Source organism: Carcharhinus amblyrhynchos, chromosome 4 (assembly GCF_965287045.1).
Source record: "Carcharhinus amblyrhynchos chromosome 4, sCarAmb.v2.hapA, whole genome shotgun sequence".
NCBI lineage: Eukaryota > Metazoa > Chordata > Chondrichthyes > Carcharhiniformes > Carcharhinidae > Carcharhinus > Carcharhinus amblyrhynchos.
The window spans coordinates 27,763,249-27,789,454 of NC_137327.1; the positions used below are offsets into that span (position 1 = coordinate 27,763,249).

Below are 26,206 nucleotides of genomic sequence, written 5' to 3' on the forward strand. Positions count from 1 at the left end.
CACTGTCAACATGGTAGCAACAAGGGGTAAGCATGTTCAACATTGTCAACCAGGGTAATTGTGTTTAACCAACTTATTGGATGTCTTTGAGGAAAACACATCGGCTGTGGATAAGGGGAACCAGTGGATGTATTGTACTTTAATCTCCACAAGGCATTTAATCAGTTGGTTGTTGTGTAAAATGAAAGCTCATCGTATCGGAGCTCACGTATTGACATGGATAGAAGATTGCCTGACTTACAGGAAGCAGAGAATAGGCATAAATGGGTCCTTTTCATGTTGGCAACTGTAATGAATGGCTTGCCACATGAATCAGTGCTGGGTCGTCAGCTGTTTACAGTTTATATAAATGGATGAAACAATGATTGTAAGAAGTCTGACAATACCAGGTCCACATCATGAAACAATGATTGCCAGATTTGCTGATGACACAGATATTACACAAGCAGGAAAGTAAATTGTGAAGAAAGCTTAAGGCTATAAAAATATAGAGAGAAGTTAAGTGAATGGACAAAGATCTGGCACATAGAGTATAATGTGGGGAAATTTGAAAAATTGTCAGGAAGAATAAGAAAGGAGAATTGAATCCACAAGTAGGAAGGTTATGCTTCAGTTGTGTTGGGCACTTGAGACGACATTTGGAGTACAATGTCCAGTATTGGTCATCTTATTTGAAGAAGAATGTAAACCTCTTGGGAACAATTCAGAGAAGGTTCACTAGATTGACAACTGAAATTGATTGTTGTCTTTTGAGGAAAAGTTGGACAGGCTAGGATTCTATCCACTGGAGTTTAAAAGAGTAGTTGCAATATACAAGATTCTGACAGTCTGGATGTGGAGAGGATGTTTTCTCTTGTGGGAAAATCTAGAACTGGACGTCACTGTGAGGATTGAGTGCCTTGAAAAGGTGGTGGCAGCAGAGTCTTGAATTTTTTATGGCAGACGTGGATAGATTATTGGCAAGCAAGGGGGTGATAGGTTATTGGGTGTAGATGGGATACATATTTGAGGTTACTATCAGATTAGTCATGATCTTATTAAACATTGGAGTAGGCACAAGGGATTGAATGGCATACTCCTCCTTGTTTGCATGTTCGTATGTAAAAAGTGAGTTAAAGCAGTTTCAGTAGAAACTCTCAGAAAATAATTGAAAAATGCAGGGCTATGGGGAAAGACTGTGAAATGGAAGTAATTGAATAGACTAATTGAAGAGCTGGCACAGGCACAATGTACTGACTGACCTTCTGTCTGATTTGAAAAGTGATAAGACATGAATCTGGTTGCACACTGATCAGTGAAGCTTACAGGAGTGGGGAAACCCCCACCCATTTTGTTTACAAAGAAGTGCTGTGCTTTGCCTTTTGCCCCTTTAGGAATCTCTGAAATCCTACAGCTACATAAAAAGAGTAGACACTGAGCATCATGTATCTGCACCCCTATTTCCTGTTACTATTGGCCAAGGATTAATGTTTTCCTAAGCAGTAAAGACAAAATCAGTCCCATTATATTTGGATACTCCCTTTTGTTAAATTAAAAATTATCTCAATTTTACAGCTTCCTCAAATGTTCCCAGATGAGAATTTGGAAAATTCCATTCCAGAAACCACCAACCATGATTGTTGTTACACAGAAGAAAGAAAATATGCAGATTTGGAACCTTATCTCAGGTAAAATTCTTAATTATGCAATCCATTGTGTATTTAAATTAATGAAAAAGGCACTATAGTAGTGAAAATATATAGTAATGCAGAATCAGTGTGGATTATTAATCTGATTTTCAACAGTTTAAAGTTAAATGCTTAACAGGTAGATAAGGTTTTGCTGCAACAGGTGAAAAATTTTTTTCATACTAGTATTAACTTTGGTGATGGTGAACAGGCCAAAACAGCGCACGGTGTTCCAGAAATGGTTCTACCAAGGCCCTGTACAGCTGCAGTAAAATTTCCCTACTTTTATTTTCCATGCCCTTTGCAATATAGGACAACATTCCATTTGCTTTTTTAGTCACTTGCTGTACCTGCATACCAACTTGTTGTCATTCATTTATTAGGACATCCAGATCCCCTGTACCACCGAGTTCTGTAATTTCTTTCCATTTAAAGTTTTTCTATTTTGCCTTCCAAAATTCACAAGTTCACTATTTCCCACATTTTACTCCATCTGGCAATTTTTTTGCCCACTCACGTAACTTGTCTGTATCCCTTTGCAGGCTCTACCTCTTGACAACTTACTTTTCCTACCTATCTTGGTGTTATTGGGGAGCCAAGTAGATCCCAGCAATAGTCAGCAGCTCGGAGAGATGTCTTTTCTATTCGGGCACTTTGTGCCCATAAGGGTTCCCCCAAACCACCCCGCACATCCCAAAGGCCACTTCAGAATTAGATTGTACACTCGATGATATGTCTTTAACTTCAAAGAGTCGGAGTCTAATTTTAAATATTTTCTTTCTTTAACTAGTAATAGAAACTTGTTTTAAACAGAATTTTGCATTCAATATTTCAAGTTGAAATCTTTGTAATAGTCACTTAAAAATGTATCATTATTGAATTTAGTTTTTATTTTTCAGATACCTACTATCTTTGCCATCTCATATGTTAAAAAATGATCAGATACAGAAATTTTTCTGTACTACCACAGCCAATCATCCTACACAACACCTAAGTAAGTAAATTGACTCAATTTTTGATCATTTGGGTTGGACTCATTTTTGAAAATGTGCACACTGTTGTGAAGATACTCATCTCATAAGCTACTTCCAAGCTACTGAGTGCTGGTCTTAAGCATGTATGCACACCAGCAGCTAATAACTGCCCTTTTTTCTGTCTCTCCGCATACATAACTAACATCAGTAATACAGTGATGTGGATTGTTCAATTTCCTGTTGTCTGTTTTGGACTAGAAACCATATCTTGAGCATAATTTAGAATCAAGGGCCTTCAGTTAGTCTTGATTGGAATAGATTGATTATTTATATTGAAGGTGAGTATTTCTTCTAGTCCTGTGTGTCAGGACTGCACCAATATAAGTACTTCGTCCACTGTAAAATTGGAGCTGTTGTTAGAATTCCCAACTAGTCACTGAAATGAAGCTAACGTTTAGGATAAAGCAAAAGAGAAAACAATTCAACAATTGATGTAGGAGAATTCTGTTTGCCTAAAATGTAAGTAAGTGTATGAGCTTTGTTGAGAAAGGCAGCATTTGTTGCACCATGAAACACATGTCCACCTGCTGTTTCCTGTGACTTCGGTGGTCATTTGTCCTACAACTCCATCTAGAATTGAGAAATATCAAGTTATCTGGACCACCTTCCAGTGTACAGCATATCCACTTTTGAACCCTATAGTGCACTTTTGCGGAGCAAAGGATCAGTTAGGTTTGATAAGACACTGATTCTTAACTATGCTGGAAAAGTTAACTAATCATAAAACTACAATGGAGAAAGGGAGATGGGTCGTCCTCATCTTTATGACCCTTTTTCCGTGTTACTTTTATGTTGTGCCTACTTAAATTCATCTTGGAATGTCAATTATGCATAATTACTACATAAATATACACAACCACACCACCAATGTATCATTCAGTAAATGCTTTTACAAATCAGTGTGCTAATTAACCCAGATCTAACTTGATATTAATTTTACCAAGTGTTTTGTCTTTCAGAAGTTTATAGATCACCAATGTTAGGCTAATTGCTTTATATTTGCTTGGTTTATCTTTTCAATAATTTTAGGGACAGTATTGCTGCATTTGACAACTCTCCAGTCTTCTAGAAAACTTACATATCAATGGATATTAAAAAGATTGACTTTAGAGCTTATGCTATTTCCTTTCTGCCATCCTTCAACATACCACAGACTTTTACCACTTGTGTTCTATTAACTTGTCACTTCCTCCACTTCTACAGTTTTAGTTTCACTACTGCATCGTTTTGTATCTGTGTAACCCCTTCAGTCTCCTTTTTTGTTAACTCTGATCCTAATTTTTTTTAATGATTCTTTTACATTTGCAGATTTGTTTATTATTTGTCTTTTGTGATCTTTTACAAATTCAGAACACCTATTACAGAAATTGTTTATTGTGAAGATTTATTTGATTATTATGATTATGAAGCTTTGAATTCAATCTGTATCATTTGAAGATGTATGAACTATAAAGAAAACTATTTGTAATTCTGTACTTTTTCCATTCAGATGCCAACCCCATACCGGTGATGCTACATAAAACTAACACAAGCACTGGTGCAGCTGTCAGGTAAGCTTAGCTTTGTGCATTATAACAACTGTACCCAAAATTTTTGGATTGTTGATAGAGTACAATACTGTAATAATCAAATCTGTTATGAATTCATTAAGCTGGCACAACCAAAATAAGACGAAATGACAAGTGAGTCAGGAAGGCATAGAACTTACAGGCCAGTTAAGACCCAAGGGCTTTGTGTCTTACTTTGGCAAGATTGGATGATATTTATTTTAATGCAAGAAGCATGACAAACAAGGCAGATCAGTTGAGAGCACAAATTAAAACATGGGCGTACAATGTAATTGCTGTTACTGACACTCTGAGAGGGCATGATTGGCAGTTCCGTATTCTGGAATATTTGATTTTCAGGCGTGTAAGGAGGTAAAAGTGGTGAGGGGTCAGGGAATCAATTACAGCAGTAAAGAGGGACAACATCTTAGAAGGTTCTTCTAATGAAGCCATATGGGAGAACTTAAAAACCAAAAAGGAGCAATCACATTGTTGGGGATGTTCTAAGGGCCTTCTAACAGTCCAAGGGAAGTAAAAGAGCAGTTATGTCGGCAAATTTCAGCAAAGAATAAAAGTAACAAGATAGTGATAGTAGGGATTTCAACTTCCCAAACATTAAGCAGGTTATTCATACTGTGTAAGGTTTAGAGGGAGGTGAATTCATAAAATGTGTCCAGGAGAATTTTTTAAGCCAGGTCCTACAAGAGATGGGGAAGTCTTGGGCTTAATCTTAGGTAACAAAACCAGACAAGTCCATGAATAATGAGTGGGAGAAGTTTTTGCAGTCAGCAATCATAACTCCTTTAGATTCAAGATTGCTATGGAAAAGGATAAGGATTGGCCAGAAATTGAAGTTCTAAACTGGGAGAAGGCTGATTTTAATAAGATCAGGTGTGATTTGGACTGGGAGCAGGTAATTGTAGGTAAATCCGTGACAGAACAGCGAGACATGTTTGAGAAGGAAATAGGGAAGAGTACAGGGCAACATATTCCAATAAAGGAAAAGAGTAGCACCCAACAAATCCAGTGAACTCTGAATATTGAGGGATATACAGCATAGTATAAAAAGAAAAAGTGAGGCTTATGACAGACATCAAGGGCTCAAACAGCAGAAACCTTAGAGAAGTATAAAATGTGCAAGAGAGAACTTAAAAAGTAAATTCGAAGAGGATAAAGGGGATATGAAAGAACATATTCTTGGATAGGATAAAGGACAATCCTAAATTGTTTTACAAGTACAATAAGGGTAAAAGAATAACTAGGGAAAGAGTAGGGTCCATTAAGGTGGCAATTTGTGTATGGGGCCAGAGAATGTAGGTAGGGTTGTAAATGAGTGCAGCTGGGGTGATCTTTAGCCCGCACACTCCCACCTGCAGGAATGGCGGTGTGTGCTAAAACTCCAGAGAGCATAATTCGTGCTGATGAGTTTACAATTTCTAATCTTCCCAGCCCCTCACAGGTGGAATGGTGTAAAACACACTGGGACCGCAGAAAGCTTATTTTAATATATCAGCATGTCATTAGCGAGCGCACTCTCTGGGACTAACCTCTTCAACAGATATTTGGCGGGCACCAGCATTGATGTCACACTGACGTCACTGACAACATGTCTAATAAGCATGAATTTGGTGCCTTCACCTCCAAGGGGGTTTTGGAGATGAGCACTTAGGCAGTGGCACCTTCTGTCGCACTGTTAACTGGAGAGGACTCGGGAATACAGCTAAGTTCAACTTGGGGGAGGTGGTGTCCCAGAATTGCCATTTCGGGGAGAGGGGCCACTTGCAGTCTTTACCTTCCCTTCGTGTCAGGGTGCCCCTTGCTTTAAAGAACGTTTTGAAGGTGCTTTCCATGTTCTCCTCCCTAAGTTCCTCTTCGTGTTATAGTCAAGTGAGTCCTGGGGGCTGGCAAGAGCGTGGGAGGGACATACAACTGTTACTCGCACACTCAGCAGGGTGATGTGCCGGGTGAGCTCGGTGGTTCCACCAAACTTGGTGACATGAATGCACAGGTTGGAGACTCTGAATGAACAAAGTGAAATTCATTGCCAGACATTCAAAACAAGATGGTGATCTATCTACACTGATACCTATATTCACCCATGTCCACTAAGTGCCTACAGTTTCTTAATCTTCCTGACCCTCTCTTTATGTCTAGGTGTATCGACAACTGAATTTGCCTGCCTACTCCCATACCCTTTTGCCTGAGATGACCTTGACAGGCACCCCTGGGGAGGTTGAGACCTTTAGGGTCCAGGCCTAATTTCGGGCAACATGAATGTTTGACTGCTTCCCTCCTCGGTGTCAGATGGGGTGGAGACACCCAGTATCCCCTTCTGGACGGCTCTGGGCTGTACTCTTGCTGAAACTCTTCCCATCAGGTACTCCTCCAAGGGTTGGAGGGGCAGCTGGAGTGTGATCCAGAAGTCCACATCCTCTGGCGCTGACACTTCTGGATTCCCACCAGTGCCTGCAGTTGAAGCCCTGTACCATGGTGTGGACTTCTGCCATGGAGTGCACGTCCTGCACCAAGGTCTCCAATATGGATGCCAACTTCACAAAGGTGGCCTTGGTGCATTGCAGTGACAACACCATCTCCTTGGATAGAAGGTGATGGGACTTCTCTATTCGACTTTGCATTCCAGAGTGTGATGAGCATAGCAGCTACTAGGAGAACATGGTGATTGTGGGAAGGAGTGGAGGGGCTGGTGTTAGCTGGGGCCAAAGTGATTGAGTGAAAGGGTTGGGGATACGAGAAGGGGTCCACTGGGAGACTGGCAGTGGTTCACTTACCCTGGCTGAGCGAAGAAAATCATTAATCTCCTTCCAACACTATCTTCTGGAGTGAACTTGCACTGACCAGGGCTGCTACTGCATCCCCCAAATGATGATGGTCATCCTACTCGAGAGCCGTCCCTTGGAGCAGAGGTATTGGGTGTCCCACCTCTGCACGACTCCATCAGGCAGTCTGGTGAGGGCGCCCTCTGTGAACACAGTGCTGGTTTCTTGGCTGCCACCTCCTGCAGTTGTTGTGGACCACGTGCTGGGAAGCTGTTTATATGGAGCTCCCCATTGCTTGCAGCAGTTAGGTTGGTAACAAGGTACGCGAATCAGAGGGAGTGCACCACTAGAGTGTGGGAATAAAAATTGATATAATAAGCTGTAAGATTTAGACCAAAAACGTACCGGTGCTGTCAGCAGGAAACACTTGCGCTGGAACCAACATTGCCCTTTTTTTGATAAGATTTGGCCAAACGTGTTGATGTTTACTAGTGAGAGAGACAGTGTGGGTATTGAAATCAGGGAGGATGTAATACAATTAAAGAAATTAATATAGACAGAGAGGAGGTTCTGAGTGGTCTGGTAGGATAAATCTCCAGGGCCAGATGAAATGCATCACATGCCATTGAGTGAGGCAACAAAGGAAATAGCAGGGATGTTGGCAATAATTTTCAATTCCATTTTGACCACAGGAGAAGTGCTGGGAACTGGAGGACAGCCAATGTGGCACCATTATTCAAGGAGGGACGAAGGCATATACCAGTAAACTACAGGCCAGTCAGTCTAAGCTCAGTGACGGGGAAACTATTGGATTCAATTCTGAGAAACATAATAAGCCTACATTTGGAGAGGCAGGAATTAATCAATAACTCAGCATGGTTTTGTTAAGGGAAGCTCATGTCCGACCAGTTTGATTGAATTTTTCGAAGGGTAACCAGGTATGTAGATGACTTCTGCAAAGTCCCATATGGGTGGCTAATAGCAAAGGCAAGAGTCTGTGGAATCCAAGGATATTTGTCAAATTGGACCCATAATTGGTTGAATGGCAGGAAATAGAGGGTGATTGTTGAGGGTCGATTTTCAGACTGGAAGTTTGTGTTCAGTGGGGCCCTTGCTGCTTGTGATTTATTTAAGTGATTTAGACTTGAGGGTTTATCAGTAAGTTTGTGGATGATGCAAAAATTGTTAGCATGGTAAATAGTGAGGAGAATAGCCTTAACTTATGGGAGGATATAGGCGAACTCGTCAGACGGGCTGATAAGTGGCAAATGGAATTCAATCTGGATAAATGTGAGGTGATGCACTTGTACAGGACAAACAAGACAAGGAATACATGATAAACAGCAGGACCCTGGGAAGCACTGAGGATCAGAGGGACCTTGGTGTGCATGTACACTGATCCCTAAGACAGTAGGACAGGTGGATAAAGTGTGGACAGGAAAAATCATTTCCCTGTGGTAGGGGGCATAGATTTAAAGCAAGGGGCTGGAGGTTGAGAGGGGATGTGAGGAAAACCTTTTTCACCCAGAAAGTCGTGGAAATCTGGAACTCACTGCCTGAAAGGGTGGCACCAATAAAAGACAGGAAAAGAACATACAGTTAATTTTCTTGATTGTCCTTGAGACAAGGATTTTAAATGCTGCTACTGATTGGATTAGCTGGTTTCTTGGATGTGGATAGAAGTAGTGGTCTAATTGTTACAGGATCTTGGTTTGCTTGTAGATTTCCGGTAAAGTTGAGTGATACACTTATAAAAGAGAGAGGGAGAGAGCAGCCTTCTTCCTGTTTCTCTGTTAAAAACGTTCTTGACATCGCCTATTGCACAAGGATATTTTGGCCTTGGCAGGAGTGCAGAGGAGGTTCACTAGGCTGATACCGGAGATGAGGGGGCTGGACTATGAAGAGAGACTAAATAGACTGGGTCTGTACTCGTTGGAGTTTAGGGGGGATCTTATAGAGATGTGTAAGATAATGAAAGGGATGGATAGGGTAGGGGTAGAGAGGTTATTCCCGCTTAGAAAGGATAGCAGGTCTAGAGGGTACAGCCTCAAGATAAGGGGGGTGCAGTTTAGATCAGAGTTGAGGAGGAACTTCTTCACTCAAAGGGTGGTGAATCTCTGGAATTCTCTGCCCGTTGAAGTGGTGGAGGCTACCTCGCTAAATATATTTAAGTCACGGGTAGATAGGTTTTTGATGGACGAGGGAATTAAGGGTTATGGGGAGAGAGCAGGAAAGTGGAACTGATCCACTTCAGATCAGCCATGATCTTATTGAATGGCAGGGCAGGCTCGAAGGGCTAGATGGCCTACTCCTGCTCCTATTTCTTATGTTCTTATTTTCTATGCATTTGTAATCTCCCTCTAGTGGAGGCTGGGCAGCCTTGCTTTGATGTGATGATGTGTGTGTCTGTCTAGCAGTCATTGTTCACTTTCAAGTGCTTTACATTTTTAATGACTCTTGGATAGTTATGAGTTTGATGATTGTTTAGATTGTGGGAAACGTTTCTCTCTACACAATTTTTCAATTCAGTGATTTGTTTCTCGCGTTTACTTTAGAACATGGTCTTGAATTTTTAAGCAGTTTGCTCTGATTCGGTTCCAATTGCAACATTTCCAATCAACTGAGTTGAAAATCAATTTTATTTCAAAAATAAAAGGGCCTCATGATAATGCTAAATAACAGATGTAGAAATCTAACTCGAGCATCCTTTCTGGCTGTATCACAGCTTGGCACGGCTCCTGCGCTGCCCAAGACCGCAAGAAACTGCAAAAGCTTGTGAATGTAGCCCAGTCCATCACACAAACCAGCCTCCCATCCATTGACTCTGTCTACACTTCCTGCTGCCTTGGCAAAGCAGCCAGTATAATTAAGGACCCCACTCACCCTGGATATTTTTTCTTCCACTTTCTTCTGTCAGGAAAAAGATACAAAAGTCTGAGGTTATCTGCCAACCGACTCAAGAAGAGCTTCTTCCCTGTTGCTGTCAGACTTTTGAATGGGCTTACCTTGCATTAAGTTGATCTTTCTCTACGCCCTAGTTGTAGCTAACACTACGTTCTGCACCCTCTTTGTTTTCTTCTCTATGAACGGTATGCTCTGTATAGTGTGCAAGAAACAACACTTTTCACTGTATGCTAATAAATATGACAATGAATCAAATGAAGTGCTACATTGATGAATGTATCTATTTGTGCATCCAGGAAGCAGCTTTCTGCCTCCAACCAATTCCAATGTCTGGAAGCAGTATTGTATTGAAGACTGAAGTCAAACTCCATCAGGCTAATTGTCCTTCCAACCTTCAGTATAGTGCAGACTCTTGGGCTGCCGTAGGCACCGTGAAGAAGCTTTGGAGAACTACCAAAGCTACCTGAGATCCATCATGCGAGTTCAATGGCAGGACAGAATCACAAATAATGAGGCACTTGATCAGGCTGGGCTCAACAGCATGGAGCACATCCTTCAGAAAATTCAACTGAGATGGCAATCCATACCTCCCACATGGATGATTACAGAATACCTACACTGATCTTCTATGAGTAACTTTCTCAGAGCAGATGAAACGAAGATTGTCAGTGCAAACTACATATGAGAGACAAGAGCCACCAGAAGCATCAAAAAAAAATACCTGGTAAACTTCTCCCTTGCATACAGCCTCTTTTGGAAAAACACTGCAGCCAATCAGTTCATTAGGATACAAGCACTGACGTTTCGGTCAACATATTTCATGGCCCATCTACCCCAAACTCTCAACATCTGACTTGCCCAGAGAGAGGCCAAAAGTGGTGCAGCTGCAGAGGTTCCTCCAAGCATCAATGACTATATGACGTGCCAGTTGTGTGGGAATCCATACTGGTCTTGGATCAGAATTCAGCTGAGAGAGGGCCCACGAAGATGTGAAAATCATTTCTAGCTCAGACATACCCCAACATGAGAATTCTACTACAAAAGGAACAGATTGCTGAATTTCTGGCTTTACTAGTGATCATACTCATGGCATCAACTCGTGTTCTACTTTGAAAGTTTATAATGCCAAATATATTTATTTCATAATTTTTAAGCCTATCAGTTTACAACCAAAATTGGTAACATTGTGTTTTTGATCCACTTGCAGTACTTTGTTTTATTGAAAGCATTTGACAAAATAAACTGCTTTTGAAATTCATGTGCATGGAAGCTTGTGTTGATCCAGATTGAAAAGCAAACATGGTGTAAAGATTTAGAATGATTTCCATAGATAGGCCTTTGGATTGATCCTCCATTCTATAGTGAGATTTTCCATAGACTTTGTGCAGTCCTTTTAAGCCTGTACTGTTGCCTTTTTGAAACTAAATTTCTTGAGCATAAGATAGTTGCAGACCTAGCCTTGTTTTTGGTCCATCAAGCCAATCAAATTGAACTTCATGGCAAAAGATCATATGTCATAAGCTGTGACAACTGTGGGATGGAAGTGGGGGCCATTAAGCCAGGAATACAGTTTTTCCACGGGTTTTGTAGAATTTAATGGTGGAACCTGTTCATTTTTTTTTCAATTTGTTGCAGCTGTCAATTGACTGGCTGTTGGGTGGGGAAAGCAGTTGGAAGGCTGGTGAGGAGAAGCAGAAGTAAATCCAATCATATGCACATATGCATATGAGATATGCTTATTCTACAGAAGACTAACATTTCTGTACCTCCAGGCCCTCCTTGTAATAAGATTAGGATAGGATAAAGTAAGGCAGGACAGTCTTCCTTAGAAACACTAGTTGACTAGACAGTTACAGGAGGTATGCCACCAAAAGGTCCTGTTGTAACTTGTCTGTTTTTTATAGAAGAAAAGTTGCTAAATTCAGTTGAATTTTTCATTTTTTGCAGGCCAATATGTGGTGTAGCCAGCATCCAGTGTTCTTACAACGCACTGCAACCATCGGTCTCTGTTTCTTCGTGCTCACATTCAGTCAGTGGAAGCTCTGCAACAGTCACTTGGCCACAGGCTGAAAGCTTGAGTCCGCAAAATCCAGAACAAATTGGTATTCTAGACTGGCTTAAAAAGTTACGTCTGCACAAGTACTATCCTGTTTTTAAGCAACTTACAATGGATAAGGTATGTTTACATTTGCTTAAATTTAAATGGTTGGTCCTTTAGGAATAGGAAAATGGTGAATTGCTTAAAATCTTGTCTTTATAAATGGGAAAACCATTCATATTTCCATTGTACATTTAGTGTTATAGGGGCCTGAAATGCATTGAGAGAGGATTTGTGCATTTTTTTGAGGCAATTATGGTCCCAGAATCAAAGATATCTTAAACAAATATGTGATAAAAGAATCAACAATCTTCAAGGCTCTTAACTGAGCTTTTAATCTCCACCATTGAAAGTGGGCAGAGGTGATGTTTTTGCCCTTGTTTGTAGTCAGTTTGTTTGTAAACAACAGACCTCAATAACTAACGGACAGATTTCAACAAAACTTGGTACACAGTGTATTGCTCAATAAAGAATTGATCACTTTTTGTGGAACCAATTGGGATCTTGGAATTTTTTAAAGGATCTGTTGACTTTTTTGTGGATTGTCTCAGCTGCTATGGTTCAATTTGTCACAGCTGTGAAAATGTTACCAGAATTTTCAAAACCAATTTTTGGGTGCGGAAGATTTCTCAGTAAAATGGAAGCTTAAAATAAAAAGCTTTTTTTCAACTTTGTAGTTACAGGGCGTCACCCAGACAGGAAAAAAGCCTAGGGAAAGTGGTATACTTGTAATAGCATTGAGTTAAAACAGCAGATATGCACTCCACTGAGTTCCCTCTTCACATATATCATGTTTTCTTTTCCTGGTAGGTATACTTCACTTCTGTTTCTACAATAAATTTTAACTCACTACTCCAGAAACTTGTGTGCAGTTTTTGAAAATGTTCTCAGCCTTGTTTCAAATCACTCCATTATCTGACTTCTTCCTATCTCCAGTCCATAAGCCTTTGAGATCTCTGTACGTTTCCATTGCCTGACAGGGTAAAAAGCTAGGGACAGTCTTAATGAGGCAATTATAGGACTTCTGCCTTTGGGAAAGGAAACTCTGTCCTCAAGAGCCAGCAGCCAACCTGATTAGCAGTTGAGCTATCCCGGCAGTCAGAACTCTATAGTGACTGCTGCAGGGCTCCAAGGAAATCCCAAACTGAAGTCAACCTGGAAGATTAGACTAGGTGTGAGTACTGTGCATTTAATCATGGAGAGATTGGGGACCTTAGGGTAAGAATTGGGGGGGCACAGGGGACCAGATTTTGGAGACAGTGGGTGGTGTGGAGGGGGTATCACAAAAAGGGGGCAATATTTTGCAGGGACAAATGCCACATTGAGCACAAGAGAATCTCTCAGAGGAGGTAACTGCCCCCTCCTGCTTTTTCATCTGAGATGGTGAAAAAGTGAATTGGCCTCCTTTGTTCCACCTTTCACTGCCCACCACTATATTCTTGTGGTCGGAGTGGAAACAGGCCCTTAACTAACTAGGTAAGGGTTTCCATAGAGCTACGCGTGGGCAAGTTGGCTGCTGCTTTATCTGCCCACCACGTTATGGGGGCTGCTTAGGGGTATGTCTGAAGGTGGTGGGCTAGCCACCTGTCCTATTTCATGCATCCCCCTCAATCTGCATCTTACAAATACACTGGTTGAGAATAATATTTTTGTGTCCCTCTCTTAATACGCTTTGTGGAATCTTTTGGTCATCTTTGCCAATCACTGCTATGTTGCTATGTGTTGAACTTTTGCCTGAAGTAATTTGAAGTTTAAATAGCTTTAAAGATAGTTGATCAGTAGTAAATAACTGGAATATTGATGAAAAAAGATTTTTTTTAAACTTATGACTTTAATTCATAAGTATACCAGACTCGGGGAAAACAGCAAATTTATATTGTATGAGAAGCAAATGCTGATTGATTGGTAGAGGCATTGTCTCTAAGGTACAGACCATGCTATCAGCCTATGCTTTCAAAACTCAAAGCACAATGTCCCAACATTAGATGTGATTCCATGATTGGGTAACATTTGCTAAATAATCATCAGTGGGCTAAATATTATACTGACAACCATTTAAGACCATCAATTGGTTTTGTAGGGTGGCTCATCTGAATATATATATATTTGCAAACAGAAACAACATGCACACACTGCCTGTTTTTGCTAAACAGAATAAGGGACAGTTGTTTGCTGGCCCTTTCTTCAGGACAATGCCTTGACCAATCAGTTAAGCTGCATGGTTTAAATTTGAAATAAGACTTGGCAGTGAACTGTCAGTCACCATTAACTGGTGCATTCTCTATAGCAATCCCTCTACCAATCAGAGTTTACTTTCCAACAAATCTGCACATCTTTCTCATACGATATAAATTTGTTGCTTCCCTGAGATTGGTTTTCTTATGATTTGCTCTGAAGAATACAAGATGAAAAGTTATGACAAATAATGTTTTTTTCAGTAATAATTAACTTCAAATACGCTAAAACTATTGAGGATGATGAGCTCCATCAGAAGTTGGCTTAGGGTTTAGCTGTCTTGCATGTTCAACGTCTGGCCCTTACTGCAGTTCTTAGAGCCAGATTTCAGTTCACTTCTGCATGTGGGGAAATTAACAAATGAAGGCTGAGAACATCAATGCCATGGCCATATTATTCTCAGGCCAGACTAACCAGATGTTCCAAGAGGAAACAAGTATATTTTCAAGTGAACGTGACTTGCAGTGAAAAGGACAGTTCTTTATTGTTTTGCAGGAAATAGAGCCTCCAGCATTTTTGACATTATTCCCAAGAATTTATACTTCAGCGCAGGGCCACACAAGTTATTAAAGATCGGGCATTAATTTTCAGTGAAAGTAAACATTTTATTTTGTTACCTCATAATTTGACAAATTTGTTTAAATGAAGTATTATCTTCTCATCTTTTTATAAGCTATGCAAAAGGGAAATTTTGTTTTGTTTCTGGAAGTTATAAAATTAAGGAGTCAGTGGTTATTCTCCTCGTGACCATTTTGGTGCTGCCATCGCCCGGTCATACTTTGGTTCTCAACCTTTTTGTTTCTGAGACTCCATCCTGCATATATAAAAAAAGAACTGGACCCCTGTAACCCAGTATTCCTTCTATATAAAAAACAGTCATAGAATTAAGCATATATTTATCTTTGTTTTACTTAGTATGAAACTTGTTGCTTTTACTGTGCAACAATTCTGTCAAGAAGTGGAGGTATCTTTGACGAGCACAAGGGCATATCATGGTTAATCACCCTGGCCCAGCATTTTGTTTTCATTTATGTCATTGTTGAAAATTGAACTTTGCAGAAGTAGGTTATGCTAAAGGGGATCAACAACACGCAGTGCCACAAAAGATGCAATGCTGAATTAATCAATGCATTTGCACCAAAATGTCTCCAGTGACGTTTCAATAAACTTGATTCTGAGGGAGCTGTCTGATGGAATGACATTGAGCTTTTCTAGTAGCTTTGATGGAACACAGGATGACAGTTCAGCTTCAGTATTCTCTGAAATTTGAAGCCTGTGGATGTGTAGCAAATTGTACCCTGATGAGGTTGGGAAAGTATCTACTAAATATGTTGCATAGATCAAAAAGATGTACAACCAGCTGTGTTTGTGTCAAAATAATATATTTTCTTTGTATTAAAGAATGTAGGAACTTGAACATATCCATAATGCCCCACCCAAGCAAGAACTTTCCAGACTTGCGATTTCCTTTTGAATGCATAAATTATTTTGAGCTGGGCACAGATGAATTTGCGTACTCTACGCAGCTTTATTAACTTACTCATTTCAGTGACTGTCTGCAAGAAACCTAGTTTAGCCAGCTATTCACAACATTCAGTACAAGGTTGTGTTGTTTTTTTAGTCAATTAAGGAAGTATATGCGTCTTCCCTGAAACTAAATATATGGACAAGCATTCGTCTTGAGGCAGCCATCTCACTTCTGTATGTATGAACACAAAATTGTCCTCTGAACTCACTTTCTTACTAAGTGCTGTAAAAAAAAAAAAATTATTGCGTGGGATTTGATAAAATTAACAACTTTTAGTGGTGTGTTGAGAACACTGAAGGCCTGGTTCAATATCCTCCATTACAAGTGCCTCTCATGTAAAAAGCAATATGTTCAAATAGATACATAGGGCTTTGATCTTTTATGCAAACACTGGAATGCTTCCCAACATTGCTGCAACCCCATTGGCGCAAGCCCCAATGACATTTGTAAAGCTGTTGAAATCATCCAACACTTTGATCTACACACTGCAAAACTGTGCCTTTTACCATTGAATCAGTCCATCTTTGACAGTGTTATTTGACATTGATATTTTTGTAGTTCCTTGGCCATCTGCTCTCTGAACATTTTCCTTACTATTTCAGTGGCACATGGTATTATCAACTCCTCAGCAATAGTATGTGGGATTTTTGCTTTAGCAATTTTCTGTATTACTTTGCAGAATGAGACCCAAGCTTATCAGCAGGAGTTATGGATTTCATTACTGCTTTCATACTGACTAGTTGCTTAGCTATTCGGTTTAAAAAAAAAGTTGCTTGTCCTCATATGCTTGGTAATTAAGTGTCTCTGTATTTTGGTGGGTGCTAAAGATTCATTAGACAGTAACTGTACACAAACTGCACAGTTCAGGTATTTTTTCATTTTCAGTACAGATTAAACCAAAAATCAATAGCCGTCTTTATATTTCTGTTAAACTATTGCTAACACTGCAAAATTATGCTTTCTTTCACATTTTCACCACCAAAATGTCCTTTAAACCCTAGAAGAAGGAAGTTCTGTATCATCTTTCTGTGGGTTTCACTGTTTTCAAGCTGATAGTTACATTAAAAATGTATCTATATCTTATATTTATTTTGTGTTTCTGAAATTAAAAAGGCACCATAGTTTCAGATGGCCGTGATTTAATCTGGGGATCGTTATATCTCAGGCAAGGGACAAAGTTGAGAAGGTGGGGTGAATAATGTCAGCCAGTATAGGAATTGAATCTGTCACTGTGCATCACGAACCAGTTGTCCAGCCAACTAAATTAACAGACTCCTCTGCTGAAATTGCACCTTATGCAAAGAAAAATTTATGAAGTTTTATATGTATATTGTGTCCATTAATTACTCAAGGTCTTCTCCACCCCATCAATCATTGGCTTAATAGTAAATGAACCATTTCAGGCTTGTTCTGTGCACAGTTGGTTGGACTAAATGAAAATTCCAAGTTTGTTTCAGAAACACAAAAATGTTAAGTCACAGAAGGAGGCCATTCATCCTGTCGTGTCTGCGCAAACTAAATAAGCAGTCTTTTGCCTTCTCCCTAGAAGCTTGTACATGTGCCCTCTTCAACTAACAGTCTAATTCCATTTTGAATGCTTTTGCTGAACCAATCTCCAACAGAGTCTGTACATTCCAGACCTTAACCACTTGCTGTGTGAAAAGGATTTTCCTCGTATCGCTTTTTGCTTCTTTTAACAATTATGTAAATCAGTGTTCACTCTTTCTTGATTCTTTCAGAAGTTGGAAAAGTTTATTTCTATCTATACTGTCCAGACCCATTATGATTTTTGATATCTTGATCAAATCGTCTCTCAACCTTTTCTGCTGCAAGGAAAGCAGTCCTAACTTCTCCAATTTAGCTACATATCTGAAGTTCTTCATCCGTAGAAAAATTCTTGTGAATCTTTTCTGCACTCTCTTCAATGCCTGCCCATTCTTCCTAAAATGTGGCACCCAAAACTGGAACTAGTACTCCAAATGAGGCTGGACTAGTGTCGTATACAAGTTCAAATTTACCTCCTTACTCTTGTACTGTAATATGTATGCTTTATTAACCATGCTCCCAAAATGTGCTGTCACCTTCAATGACTTGTGCACACATCACGCAAGTTCCTCTGTTCCTGCTCCTCCTTCAGAATTTTGCACTTTATTTTGTATTGTTTGGCCATGTCCTTCTACCAAAATGAATCACTTCACGTGCCTGCAGTGAATGTTAGCTGTCAACTGTCTGCCCATTCCACCAATATTTCTACATTGTTTTGATTTCTACACTATCCTCCTCATGGTTCACAATGCTTTGAAGTTTCATATAATCTGTAAACTTTGAAATTATGCCCTGCAGACCAACATCCAGGTCATGAAGATATATCTGGAAAAGTATGGGTCCCAACATTGACTCTTGGGGAACTCCACTACAAACTTTCCTCCAGCCCAGAAAACATTCATTTATCGTTATTCTCTATATCCTGTCACTCAGCCAATTCTATATCCATATTGCAACAGTCCCTTTTATTCCATGAGTGATGTTGTATTGCATTGTATCAAATGGTGTGCAAGCAAGTCAACTGCTTGCCACAATCAACCCCTTCTGTTACATTTGCAGAAAAAATCTCCAGTAAGTTGGTTAAACGTAATTTTCCCTTAAGAAATCAATGCTGACTTTTTAAAATTTACCCACATTTGTCTATGTGACAATTAATTTTGTCGCTAATTATTGTTTCTTTAAATTTCCCCAACACCGAAGTTAAACTGACTGGTTTGTAGTTGCTGGGTTTATCTTTACACCCTTTTTGAACAAGGATGTAATGTTTGCAATTCTCCAGTCCCCTGGAAGCACCCCCAGTCTAAGGAATGCTAGGAAAACAGAACTCTCCTCTTAAATCAATACCAAACTTTCTGTCCTAAACTATTTATCCTGTATCCTCAGACTGTGGCCCCTGGTTCTGCACCCAAATCATTGCGTCTCCTTGCATCTACCCTGTCTAGTCCTATTGGAATTTTATAGGTTTCAATGAGATCCCCCTCATCCTTCTAAACTCCATTGAATACTATCCTAACCAACTCAAACTTCCCTCAAATATCAGGCCCTTTATCCCAGGTAAACCTTCTCTAGAACAAGAACATCCTTCCTCAAATAAGGAGACCAAAACTGCACACAATTCCAAGTGTGGCTTCACCACATATAATTGCATCAAAATATCCCGGCTTCTGTACTCAAATCCTGTCACGATGAAGGCCAACATGTCATTTGCCTTGTTTACTTCCTGCTGCACCTGCATTCATATTTTCAGTGACCGAGGCGGCATGGTAGCACAGTGGTTAGTACTGCCGCTTCACAGCTCCAGGGACCTGGGTTCAATTCCTGGCTTGGGTCAATGTCTGTCTCCTCGTGTCTGCATGTGTTTCCTCCAAGTGCTTCTGTTTCCTCCCACGGTCCAAAGATGTGCAAGTTAGGTTGATTGGTCATGCTAAAAATTGCCCCTAAGAGTCCTGTGATGTGTAGGTTGGAGGGATTAGCGGGTAAATATGCAGGGGTATGGGATTATGGTCAATGCAGACTTGATGGGCCAAATGGCCTCTTTCTGCACTGTGTGATTCTATGGTGTTTCGTTGCATACTCCCTTCTAATTTATGACCATTCAGATAACAATTTGCCTTTCCATTTTTGCTACCAAAGTGGATAACCTCACGTCCAAATACTGCATCTGCCAATCATTTACCCACTCTCTCAGCTTGTCCAAATCTCACTAATAGATCTCCTGCATTCTCTTCACAGCTCACTCTCTCATCCTGCTTTCTGTCATCTGCAAATATGGCGATATTGTATTCAGTTCCCTCATCCAAATGATTAATATATATTGTGAATACCTAGGGTCCAAGAACTGAACCCTGCAGTGCTCCACTAGTCACTGTCTGCCATTTGAAAACAGACCTGTTTACTCCTACTCTTTGTTTTTTGTCTGCCAACCAGTTTTCTAACCATTTCAGTGTACTTTCAAACAAATGTGCTATATGAATTTCAGTGCTGATTGTGAAGCTAGTATGTAGGCTATAGGTTCCAAACTCTTAACTGATCGTATTTAACAGAATGTCCCTTCTACTGTTCATAACAGGCAAGGTACATACTATATCCAACCAATCCATGTCCACTCAAAACAGAGCAATCAACAGTAGCTCTGATTCCATGATTGGATAACATTTGCTATATTAGCACTCTTCTCACATAGCATAAATTTGTCATTTTGCCTTGCATTGGTATTTGTGCAAATTGTCTTGAGCAATGCCTCTTTTGTTTTAAGCAATACTCAAGTTCTGTACTACCAAATAACTTGTATAACAAGCAGATATAAACTAGTTTGTAAATCGAGAGTAATGTAGATGGGGAGCGTAATTCCTCATATATCACTCCCTGCTAGGTAATATTGGACACTAAGTTACAAATCCTGCTGATCTAAAGAAATGCTCAGTTGTCCACATCCAGTTGTCTAAACTGTAAACAAAATTGCCATTGAAGAAAGTTTAAAAACTCGTTCTGTTTTGTCAGAAGCAAAAAGGAGCAGAGTGCAAGCGACAATTAAGGGTTTACAAGGTTGACAGGTCAAGAGAGTTAATGCTTTGACATGTGCTTTATGATGGCCTGAAAATAGGCTTTCAGAATCTTTTCATTATTTTTTATTCTGCTTTGACATTCCTATTGGTACTTGATGTAGAATGTTATAGTAAACATCTTCCTATTTGAATATACATGCTGATGTCTGTAGTGGGTATGAGCATGTGCAAATGACATCATCAGTAGGACGAGGTTTAGTCTTAAATGAGGGACCTATGTAAATAGCTACCTCCACTTCTGAGGTTTTATGTTCAATTCCTGGTATGAATATTTATTTTAGCTTTTAATTTTTATGCTTTTCAACAAAATTTCTCTATATATTCTGCCTTTAAGCATTTATCATTTAATATCTACAGGCCGTGGAAATGATCTTATCTATATAGTCACACAAATTGAACAAATTAAAAATCCTCTTAGATTACTGAAAGTTTTCCTTAATCCTTGAAATAATTTCAACTCCATTGTGCTAAACTACCTCCCAGCCTTTTCTTTCTCATTGAGCATGGCTGACCCTTGCTGTGGTTGGCTCTTCTAATTTAAAGAAACAGTTGGACAGTCTAGTGTGATATTTCACCTGCACTTTAATGGGGAAAATACCTTGACTGCCGACAGTGTGAATCTTTTAAAAAGGGTGAGCTCGCAACAAAGTATGTTATTTATGTGTGAGAATTGAACTTTTTCTTGAAAAATGGAGTAGATAATCAAGGCATAAACAATATGTTTAAGGACCACTTCTAAAGACCGTGAAAAGCTGTGGTCGTCAGTGTTCCAGAACACGTCTCATTTTTAAAAAATATTTTGGTAAGTAGCCTTGTTATAGCAGTGTGATGATGGATTTATTTACTGCCACACTTTGACCTGGCAACTCACTTGGTGAAGGAGCAACGCTTCGAAAGCTCATGCTACCAAATAAACCTGTTGGATTTTAACTTGATACCGTGAGACTCCTTACTGCGCTCACCCCAGTCCAATGCTGACATCTCTGCATCGTAGCTATCCTTGACGCCGCAAACTGACAGCTCAAAAGTGGAGAGGATTCTCCAAGAAGATCGTGCATATTGACGCAGACATCAAGTTTCTACAAAGATGCAAAGAAGCAGACAAGATCCCGAAAGAACTACAAATCATGAACCCACTCGGGTCAACCTATAACACAGACTACGGTGAGAGACTTTGCCACCGTACACCTCTCGCACTCCTCAACTATCTCATTGACCAGCTCTACAGCAGACGTTACAATCTGGAAACCAAGATAGAGTCCATATTTTCAATTTGCACTGGGGACGTAGACCAGTTAGAAAACAATGCCAAACAGACGAGACAACTGAACTGCGCCATCTACCTGCACACCAAGAACAGGAAACCTGAGAAACTTGGCATCATCACCAGCAGCAACCAAGCCTCCCCTGGGATCACAGTAGAAAACAGTACCACTTGGATTCTCAAGTTGTTGGACTACACTCTTCAACCAGACAATCGAAGTTCTCAGCCAAGGGCTCAATTTCTGCCCTACCACCAAAATGGACCCCATCAGTTTCAAGGCAGACACAGAGGAATTCATCAGGTGAATGAGGCTCTGGGAGTTCTTCCACAAATCCTAAAAGGCCAACAGCGGACCCAGTAAGACAGCCAACAGAAAGATCTGTGGTGCAGCAACCGAAGAGAAGAGTCAAACTGGACCCCTCCAGAAGGCCACTCCCTTGACTTGACACATATACCCAAGCCATCAGGAGTGCATCAATGCCAGATTCATCAGCTACACTCAGAAGACAGCCCCAAATGTCACCCAAGCACAATGCAATGCCATCCACAGCCACTCACCTGATGAAGGAGCAGCATTGCAAAAGCTCGTGCTACCAAATAAACCTGTTGGATTTTAACCTGGTGTTGTGAGACTACTTACTGCACCTACCCCAGTCCAACACTGGCATCTCCACGACATACTTTGACCTGTTAGATGATGATTAAAAATTAATTTTTGATTTAATCTTGTATTTCAAATGGGATTAATAGCTGATTTTCTTTTTGTAGTTCCTCAGTCTTACCGAAGAAGATCTGAACAAGTTTGAAACACTCACATTAGGAGCAAAGAAAAAGTTGAAGATGCAATTAGAACTTGAAAAGTAAGGTTTTTTAAATTCTTGATTTTATAAGAGCGTATTATGAATTTACTTTAGGAATAGTGTGTATCATCTACTCGAATATTCACAACTCTGACTCATTATGCTGACAATTTGGCAGCATGTGAATCATATCTAATTTGAAATATGGTAATTTTTAACTGCTATTTTGATATTTGTGTAAAATATTGTTTTTTATTGCTGCTCTTGAGGAAATGATGGCTGTTTTAATTGAATGAATCTTTTTTTATTGTTGTAGTATTTAGAGTGTCTAAAAAACATAAACATTCCCCCGACAGTTCAGTTTATTGACCGTAGTTTCACGTGATATTTATCCATAACAGTGGATGGAGAAACAAGACAGGATTGTAGTCATACCTGCTAGATTTTTAGTAAACGGTGCTATATGAGGTGGGAAGATCATTACCTGGCTACTTGCTTTGGCTAGGAAATGACATGAACACATTTACAAAACGAGTGGAGAACAGTAAAGGCTACAATTTTTAATGTTGAGAGGTAGTTTTTACTTTAAACAAAATTCTTAGGGGAAGGTATGTATTGGGTTTGCAACAAATTAGCCTCAGCCATTTGTCTGGTTGTCAGTTTTTGAAAGGATAAATAATGGGTTAAATTTCATTGGTTTGCTGTATTTTAATGGATTCTGAAATACCTACATAAAAATAGGGACAGAAATGACTCTTTGAACAAAAACAGAAAACACTGGAAAATCTCAGCAGGTCTGACAGCAGCTGTGGAGAGAGAATAGAGCTAACGTTTCAAGTCTGGATGACCCTTAATCACAGCTAAAGACAAAGAATATAGATTAACCCCTTGATCCTGGTCCACCATTCAATAAGATAATTTCTGATCTGATTGAGCCTTAACTCTGCGCCCCCACCTGCCATTGTCCCACTCCCCACCCATAACCTTTGATTCCCTTGTAGGTAAAAAGTCTGTCAAACGGTCTTAAAGATTGTGAGTGACCCAGACTCCACTGCTTTCTGGAATAGTGAATTCTAAAGGTCAACAGCCATCTGAGAGAAAAAATTTCACTTGTCTTAAATGGAAAATGCTTTATTTTGAAATGCACCGACAATTTCTAGATTCCTCCAAGAGGGGACGTTTAGCTTTTTCAAGCCCCTCCTGTTTCAAAAAGATCACCTCTTATTCTTCTAACTTCCAGTGAGTACGGACCAAACCTACTCAGCCTTTTCTTATAAGACAACAGGTTCGTCCTAGGAATCAATCTAGTGGACCTTCTCTGTACTGTCTTCAATGCAAATATATACTTCCTTAAATAAGACTATAACTTTATACCATACTCTTGGTGTACCAATGCCAGTTGCCACAAGATTTCCTTGCTCTTATATTCCATCCCTTGCAATAAAGGCCAGTATCCCATTTAACTTCCTCATTGCTTGTGGTTTGAGTTTAAGGACATCCAGATCCCAATGCACTTAAATAATATTCTCTTTGTCCATTCACTTAAACTACCACACCCCTTTGCAGACTAAGACCCCAACATGCGGGAAAATGGGAGTAATTGCCACTGTTTTTTCAACATGATTTCTAGAATGAATCTCCAACATTCTGTGCATCACAGAGTACCCTAGCGTGATTCAATCTGAAAATTAGTGGGCAGAGCCTATTCCTGCCTGAGAGGCCGGCACCATATCCCTCAGCGGCCACTGCACGTGTTCTGATCTGTCAGCATGGAGATCGCCACACAAGCAGCGGCCCTGTATTGCTGGCCCTCCCGATTGCTGGCCAGCCCTGCAACCCCCCATTGCTGGAAATCGTAGTTGTGGAGGGCATGGCACCCAACGGGATGCCCACGAAACAGCCTCTGCTGATGTCTCCTGACCCACTGCACTGCTCAAGCAGCACAGCAGGCTGGGCGAATCTCCCCCTTTGTGTCTTCTTCACAACTTGCTTTCGTACTTATTTTTGTATTGTAAGCAAATTTAGCCACAATACACTTGATACCTTCATCCAAATCACTAATATAGGTTGTAAATAGTTGAGGCCCTAGCATGGATTCCACTAGTTCCAGTTTGCCAACCTGAAAAGGACCTATTTATTCCAACTCATAATCGTCATGATAGCTAATCAATCCTCTTCTCCATACTAAAATATTATCTAACATCATGAACTCTTTTATCTTCTGAAGTAACATTTTATTTGGCACCTTATTGAATGTCTCTCAAAAATCCAAATATACTACAGCTACTGGTTCCCCTTTATGTAACCTGTTTATTACATCCTCAAATTTGTCAAAAATGATTCACCTTTCATAAAATCATGTCGACTCTGCTTGTTTGCAATTGGGGTGGCACATGGCACAGTGATTAGCACTTTTGCTTCAAAGCATCAGGGACCTGAGTTCCATTCTGGATTTGGTGACTGTGGAGTTTGTACATTCTCCCCATTCTGCATGGGTTTCCTCTGGGTCCTCCGGTTCCCTCCCACAGTCCAAAGATGAATGGGTTAGGTGGATTAACCAAGGAAAATGCATGGAGTTATGGAAATAGGGCAGAGGGGAAGGCCTGGGTGGGATGCTGTTTTGGAGACTCAGTGCATTGGATGACCTCTTTCTCTGAGCTGTAGGGATTCAGTGATTGTATTTTGATTTTGTAAATATCCTGCTACATCTTTCTTAATAATGAATTCTTGTATTTTCCCAATAACAGATGTTAGACTAACTGTCCTGTAAGTTGGAAGCTTTGATTCCCTCTCTTCTTGAATAGCGGTGTTACATTTGCAATTTTCAAACTCTGGACCTTTCTAGAATCTATGGAATTTTGGAAGATTACAGCCAACGCATCTATTATCTGCAGCCATTTCCTTTAAAACCCCAGGATGCAAGCCACCAAATCCAAGAGACTTGTCAGCCATTAGACACTTTAGTTTTCCTAGTGCATTTTTTGATGATGGAGGCACGATACTTGTTCAAAGACTCTGCCATTTCTTTTTCTGCAAATTCCTTGTTTCCCATTATTAATTCTGCAGTCTGATCTTCTGGAGGAGCAACTTTTACTTTAGATACTTTCTTCCTTTTTGTATACTTTTAGAAGCCCTTACTGTCTTGTTATATTTCTTGTTAGTTTACTCTGTCTTTTTCTAATTTCTCCCTTTTCATTTATTTAGTCACCTTTGCTGGTTTCTAGAATTTTGTCAATCATCTGGCTTGCCACTATTCTTTGCATCATTGTACACTTCTTTCAATTTGATGCCATCCTTGACTTCCCTAGTTAATGTTGGATGATGCAAGCTTCTCATGGAGTTCTTCTGTTATAATGGAACGTAGCTTTGTGAGAAATATCTCCTTTAAGTGTCTGTCACTGTTTATCCATCACACATTTTAACCTATTACCCCAGTCCACTATAGCCAACTCTGTCTTCACACCTTTGTAATTGCCTTTATTTAAATTTAAGACACTTGCTTTCGACCAAAGTTTTTTACCCTCAAATTGAATGTGAAATTCTATCACGTCATAATGCCTAGAGGATCCTTAACTATGCAATCGTTAAGGATCCCGTCTCATTACACGTTACTAGGTCAAAAAAATGTCTGTTTGGTTCCAAGTCATACATTCTATCCTAAATACTCTGAACTCATTCTGAGGTTACTGTTGCCAATTTGATCTGGCCAATCTACATGGAGATTAAAATCATCCATATTTTA

The 26,206-nt window shown here is 39.9% G+C and overlaps 1 protein-coding gene across 3 annotated transcripts in view; it reads left to right on the plus strand.

The window, feature by feature from the left end:
* Window positions 1–26,206, plus strand: part of zcchc14 (zinc finger, CCHC domain containing 14) — a 108,868-nt gene that overhangs the window by 40,060 nt on the left and 42,602 nt on the right. For all 3 annotated transcript variants that reach the window (XM_080186889.1, XM_080186890.1, XM_080186891.1), the window contains exons 5-9: window positions 1,555–1,667; window positions 2,567–2,661; window positions 4,191–4,251; window positions 11,877–12,105; window positions 22,433–22,524. In XM_080186889.1, coding sequence (XP_080043015.1) covers window positions 1,555–1,667; window positions 2,567–2,661; window positions 4,191–4,251; window positions 11,877–12,105; window positions 22,433–22,524 — 590 coding nt within the window. The remainder of the gene's footprint in view (window positions 1–1,554; window positions 1,668–2,566; window positions 2,662–4,190; window positions 4,252–11,876; window positions 12,106–22,432; window positions 22,525–26,206) is intronic.